The 6,000-nt window shown below is 55.8% G+C and overlaps 1 protein-coding gene across 4 annotated transcripts in view; it reads left to right on the top strand.

Moving 5' to 3' along the window:
- The window catches only part of SBF1 (SET binding factor 1), a 60,360-nt gene that overhangs the window by 27,116 nt on the left and 27,244 nt on the right, over positions 1-6,000 (top strand). For all 4 annotated transcript variants that reach the window (XM_010566043.1, XM_010566042.1, XM_010566041.1 and 1 more), the window contains exons 4-6: positions 808-945; positions 1,144-1,278; positions 4,269-4,379. In XM_010566043.1, coding sequence (XP_010564345.1) covers positions 808-945; positions 1,144-1,278; positions 4,269-4,379 — 384 coding nt within the window. The remainder of the gene's footprint in view (positions 1-807; positions 946-1,143; positions 1,279-4,268; positions 4,380-6,000) is intronic.

The raw sequence follows: 6,000 nt of genomic DNA, 5'->3' as shown, positions 1-6,000 counted from the left end.
TCCCCAGAAACCGGTAAAACGGTGTTTGGAGCTGCCTGAAGTGCGGTGTTGGTGTGGCCTGGGCCGGGTGTTTTCCAGCTGCCTGCCCAAAGTCAGGAGTGCCGCCTCCCGGTGTGGACGCCCAGCCCTGCCCTGCGTGGAGCTCACCCCAGCCCTGGCAGCGTGTGGGTCGCCTTTCCTTCCCAGAGTTTGTGCGTGCAGTCGCCTGGCACCTTGGTGGGCTGCAGAGACCTTGCAGAGCCTTGGCAAGCCTCGCAGGCTTGGTGCTGGCTGCAGGTAGCCACCTCGCACGGCACAGCCCAGCTCCTCGCAGCCACTGTGCTGGGGGAGCTCCTGCGGCTCTAAGACGGGTGCAGGGTGGCAGAGGGTGCCCAGCTTGGCCAAGGTGTCCTGTCACCCTTCTTCCCAGCTTGGGTTTCTCCAAGCTGCTCCGGCTGTCCCAAGCTGCTCCTGCTGTCCCTGTGGAAAGGAGAGGAAGGTGCCTGTCAAGTTTTCCCCCACAGAGGAGATGGGGGGGGGGGGCTCCGGCCAGTGCTCTCCCTGCTCCCAGACCACGGTGGCTGCAGCATGTGCTGGGGAAGGTGGCACAGCCATTTCCCTACATAATCTATCAGTGATGTGCTGCCACACCAAGCTCCCTGTCCCTGGGAGCCTGTACCTGGTGGTGTTGGTACCTGGTGGTTTGCTTTGCATCGTCCAACCCACCAAAGCTCCTGGCTTCCGATGCCAAAGTGATGCAGGGGAGTGAGGGGCAGCGGTGCGGGCAGGTCAGCCCCTCTGACTGCCATCCCCTGCCCTCTCTTGCAGTTCTGCCAGCCCAGCGGCTGGCAGCTCTTCACGGAGAGGAACCCCCCCTCCTTCTTTGTGGCTGTGCTGACCGACATCAACTCGGAGCGGCATTACTGCGCCTGCTTCACCTTCTGGGAGGCCGTCGAGAGCACACAGGTACTGCAGGCTGCCGGGGTCAGGTTGGGGAAGGTGGTCAGCAGCACTGGTGGGGAGGCATCCGGCTACCTTTGGCTTTGGCCAGTGGTTCCTGCTTTCTCTTTGTCGGAGGAATCCAGACCCTGGCATCAGGGGCTTGGGAGAGGGAAGAGCATCCTTTTCCTAACCCTGGGACTTGGCTGCTGTGTGTCTCCCTAGCCTCAGAGCCACCCCAGGAATGGTGAAGGGGAGGAGGAGGAAGAGGAGCCATCGTCTCCTGTTCAACCCGCGCAGCTGTTTGCTCCCAAAAGCTTGGTGCTGGTGTCACGGCTGGACCACGCGGAGGTGTTCAGGGTAAGTCCGAAATGTGCTGTGGCTGGGTCGGGGGGAGCAGGGCCCCTACTCGGGAGGGAGAGGAGAGCAACATTAGGAAAGACCTTCTGGCTCTGGGAGCAACCAGGAGCCACGTAGTCACTGCCAGGAACAGCAGCTGTAGGAGCAGCCTGGCACAGCACCCCATGGGAGAGCGGCCTGTCCCCAGCCTGGTCTTTACATCCCGGTCCAGCTCCACGAGCCGGGTCAGCAGCTGCACGCTGAACCTGAACGGCTGGCTGCAGAACAGCAAACCAAGGACTTGGCCACACCGGGCAGCTGATGGCCTTGACCCAGTTTTGTTAATAGAAAAACCGTGAAGAACAGCCCGTTCCTGTGGGAGCATTTGTCTTTGCCACCTTTATTTTCTTTAAATGTGCTGCATTATGTGGCTGTAAAAGGTTTTGGAGGGCACGGGCTGCAAGCTGGCGTGTTTACAAACTGTGTCCGTGTGTATTGTGTCCGCAGCTCTGTGGCTGGGGCTGGTGGGGTGTGGGCAGCCTCCTCCAGACCGAGCAGGCTGCCTGCCTTGGTGCTCCCTTCTGAAGGAGGAATCCACCTGGCATTTAGGATGGTCTCTCTGCTAGGTTGCCCAGGTGCTGGGCTTGTAGGAGGGCAGTATTCTCCATCAGGCCAGGCTGTGTCCTTCCTTTTTGCCCTCCCACTGCGAGGGTATTGCTTCTGGGCTCTGCCCTGTTCTTGAACCTCTTGTTCACAGCCTGCTCTGTAAATGGGAGCACATGGTGTTCCCTCAGGGCATTCAGTGCTGAAGGCATTAATGACTGACAGGGGAAAAAAAAAAAAATCACTCTGTTCTTTGGCCTGGAGCTGCTTCAAACAGCAGAGACTTTGGGCTTCACAGACTCACAGCCCAAACCATGTAGCTGAGGTTGGAGGCACCTCTGGAGGTCTCTGGCCCAACCCCTGCTTGAGCAGAGTCAGCTGGAGCAGGTTATCCAGGGTATTGTCCAGTTGAGTTTTGAGTATCTCCAAGGATAGAGACTATACAACTTCTCTGGGCAACCTGTGCCAGTGTTCAACCACCCTTGCAGTAAAAAAGTCTGTATACCTAGGTATTTTATTGGGAAAGTTCTCTGAGCCTAGGCTGATAGGTAGTGTTAAAACAGCAACTCCTTTCCAGCAAGTGGGAGCAGTAAGACTGAGATAAAAGGGAGTGTATGAACAGAAATGAGCCTGCATCACCAGTCCATTTCCCTTGTTGCAAGCAGTTGCATCGTATGGTCATCCTCACATCTGGAATGGCCTTTACCACGCCTGGCCATCCATGGAGCTGGAATTCTCTAACACACGGGAGCCATTCATTTTCTCAAGCCTGGGAGAGCGGAGCGAGATCAGCTGGGCTGCAGCGTTTGCTGCTCTCCTACTGGGCAAAGGCTGGTTGTGCTTGGGGATGACTCTGGAGGAAAGTGGGTCAGCTAACTTGTTCCAAAAGACAGACATTTCCTGCCAGAGCTTGTCCCCTGGGGAACCTCACTGAAATGGTTTCTGGCTCGTTTTGGTCCTTGTGTACCCAGCCGCTCATCTTCCCTGGCTAGTTTTGTTAGGAGGTCCAGTAATTTGCATTGTGTGTTTGGCTGCCTGATTTCATTGCTCACGTGCTTGAATTATTCACCTTAGTGATTTTTGAGGAACAGATGAGTGACAAGAGCACTACAGTCCTGTTGTTCTGGGCCTTGGGTCATTTCCCCCTTAGCTGTGACACAAACCCAGAAATGTCTCTGGGTGTCCCCAGAAGGTCTCTGAGCGTGGCAGCTATGGGAGCAGGATCTCTGCTCCGCAGCAGCGAGTGCCATGTGCCTCAGACCTGCTTGAGGGAAGATGAAGCAGCCCTGCTTTCAGGCTGAGGTTATGGCAGGACATGGTGTGTTTGCCTGTTGAGTGGGGTTTGCCTCTCACGTTGCTGTTCCCTGTCCCGGCCAGGAGAAGGATGACAGGTGGAAAACCTGCCCTTTGGGTGAACAGATGGATTTCACTGGCTAAATTTGAAGCGCAGCCTGTTACTTCCCCAGACCAAGACTCGAGCTGTGGCTCCTTCTCTTCTCCGATTAGAGGTCTCTAGCCCAAGACCTGGACCTGTTGGTCCTCTTGGTCAGCACAATGCTGGACTGAGAGTCTGCCACTTGCTCAAGGTGAGGTCAAACCATACACACGTTACGCCAGGAGCCTTCACCACTGTTCGTGAACGTGCAGGAGCATAAGCTTGCTCTTCACGCGGTTATTCCAGCGTGCAGTAGCCTGCCTGGCCCCTTCTCTCCAAAGCCCTGGTATTTGTGTTTTCTCTTTTCCTCACTGACATGGGGAGATGGTTTGAGTTAAACAAAAACACCCAGAGGGTGCCTTGAAGACAAATTCCTCAAATTCCTTATTCATCTGCATATTATAGCTGTGTTGAGCGCTGCCTTGTGCATGTGCCCCCTAAGACCCTCTGTGCTGGAGCTGATGTTGCTTCCCAAATGCGCCTTGTGGGCAGACAGCAAGCAGAGCAGGACCCAGCCAGGTGTCTGGGCCAGCCCTCAATGGAGAAGTGGGTCTCCTTCCCATCCCTTGCTTGAGGTTTTTGTGAGACTTGGTGCAAATCTGCAGGGATGGAGAGTGCTTGGGGGTGCTGGAGAAGCCTCTTTGTGTGGAGCTTTTGAACCCCCTCCATGCTGCTCCTGCTAAACTCTAGCCCAGGGGACATGTCTGGGGATGGCTCTGGTGGTGTTGGTGCTGGGATAGGGAGGTGCTGCTGGCTGGAAGCACACTGAGCACATGTTAAGCATCCTGTCCCTGTTGATGAAGACTCACTGTGAGAGGTCTGAGGGGGAAGACTTCGAGCGCTGGACCCAACAGTTGACTGTCACAGGGTGTGTTGCTGTGTGGAGTCAAGCACTGGGAGCCCCTCCCCAGCTGCACCTGTACACGTCTGCTTCCCACCCTGATGCTCAGCTGTGCTGTGCTTTCCTCTCCAGAACAGCCTGGGTTTGATCTATACCATCTACGTGGACGGACTGAGTGTGTCCTTGGAGAATGTGATTGGGAACCTCCTGACGTGTACCATCCCCATCACCGGGGGAGCTCAGGTGGGTAACCTGCCCCTTCCCTCTTACCTCTCTGTGCTTCTGCCTCCTAAGCAGCTCTGACAGAAGCAGGGATGTTTTTGCTCAGCTGTATTCTGGTTTTGCTGTGCTGGGGTGAGCTGAGCAAGGCTGGTTTGACTTGTGGGCAGAGTCTGGCTCAGTGCACTGGCAACTGAGCAGCTGCCACAGTGCACTGCTACTGGCTTGTGCAGGTGCTTGGCTAGTGCAGGTAGTGCCTTCCCAAGTGCTTAAGAGTAGAAACAACAAACCTCTGTGATTTGGAGCTGCTCAGCTCCTAGATCAGCTGAGAAGATCTTGCTGCTTCGCTTAGCTACAGCTTGCTATGACTAGGCAGCTTGGTCTTGGCTCCTTGCTCCCTCCAGGAGGGAGTACTGGGTGGCTCAACCACCAACTGGCTTACGTAGTCACTGATCGATCTGTGCAAACAATTGCCATGGTCTCTGGTCATTCCTGCATCAGGGAGGTCTTGCTCCTCCACTCAGCCCTGTCTGATTGCCTGGAGAGCTGCTCCAGGGCCAAGTGGTCATGGGTCATCTGTGAGAGTGGGGACGAGTCAGCTCTAGGGAAACGGGCCAAGCAAGGCTAACATTTGCCAGATGAGCAGCTCGGAGCTCTCTCCTCAAACCACTGGCTTGTGCGTGTGCATGGCTGACATCTCTGATGGACAGGGCTTGAGGAGCAACAGCCTCGCTTGTGCCCAGAACTGAGGCCATCAAAGAGAACCCTCCTGTTTTTCCCCTCTGAGCCATGTGTTCCTCTTGCAGTCTTCCTCCTGCTCTAGGAAGGCCAGCTGGGCTCAGTCTAGCTCATATGAGCAGCAGATGGGTAAGGAAGGGCTAATTGAAGCTGACTTGGAGATGACAGAAGTGAAGAGAGCCCAGCTGCACACTCTGGCAGGAGGTATTTGGAGACAGCAGTGTAGTGCCCTGGAGGAATTCTGCCATGCTAACACCTGGAATGTAACCGTGGACGTGCATTTGTCTCGTGCTGTGGCTTCACTTTCAGCTGAGCTCCACTTCCCCCAGCAAAAAATGCCATCTAATTCTCTTGCTGTGAGAAGAGAAGGCTGTGCCCAAGTGGAGGAGCCTTTGCAAGGCTGGGGCAGCACTACAGGTCTCTGGTGCCTAGAGACAGAGGTTTCTTTCATTGCTGTGGTCCGTGACCCTGAGGGGAAGCTGCTGTCTTGAACCTGTGTGTCTGTGCAGGCTTCTTGGGCAGGTGCTTTCTGCTGGGCAGAAGTGGTGCCCCTTGGGCTGCTGTCACGGTTCGACATAGGTTTGGTGCTTCTTCTGATAATCTAGAGCGATGCAGGTCCTGGGAGGGCCCAGCAGTGGTCCTGGTATTTGCAGGAGAGGGATGGATGCCAGTCATATCCGAGTCCTCCAGAGAAGAAAGCAGGGTGCTGCCCGCACCCAGGGGGCTGTGACTGTGTGCCAAGCGTCCCGGGTTTGCTCTGGCTGAGGGCAAGAGCAATAGCATTCCTGCAGGATCTGTCCAGATCTGTCTGACTCCATCTGGTTCCTCCCTGGTGAGATGCATAAGCGGCAGTATGGGAGAGGAGCTGTTTGGACCAAGGTGGCTTCTCGAGCCGCTGTGGCTCGCT

The sequence above is a fragment of the Haliaeetus leucocephalus genome, unplaced genomic scaffold (assembly GCF_000737465.1).
Source record: "Haliaeetus leucocephalus isolate CR32 unplaced genomic scaffold, Haliaeetus_leucocephalus-4.0 Scaffold202, whole genome shotgun sequence".
NCBI classification, from domain to species: Eukaryota; Metazoa; Chordata; class Aves; order Accipitriformes; family Accipitridae; genus Haliaeetus; species Haliaeetus leucocephalus.
The sequence above is the reverse complement of the archived record's forward strand: the minus strand, read 5'-3'. Positions and strand labels throughout refer to the sequence as shown.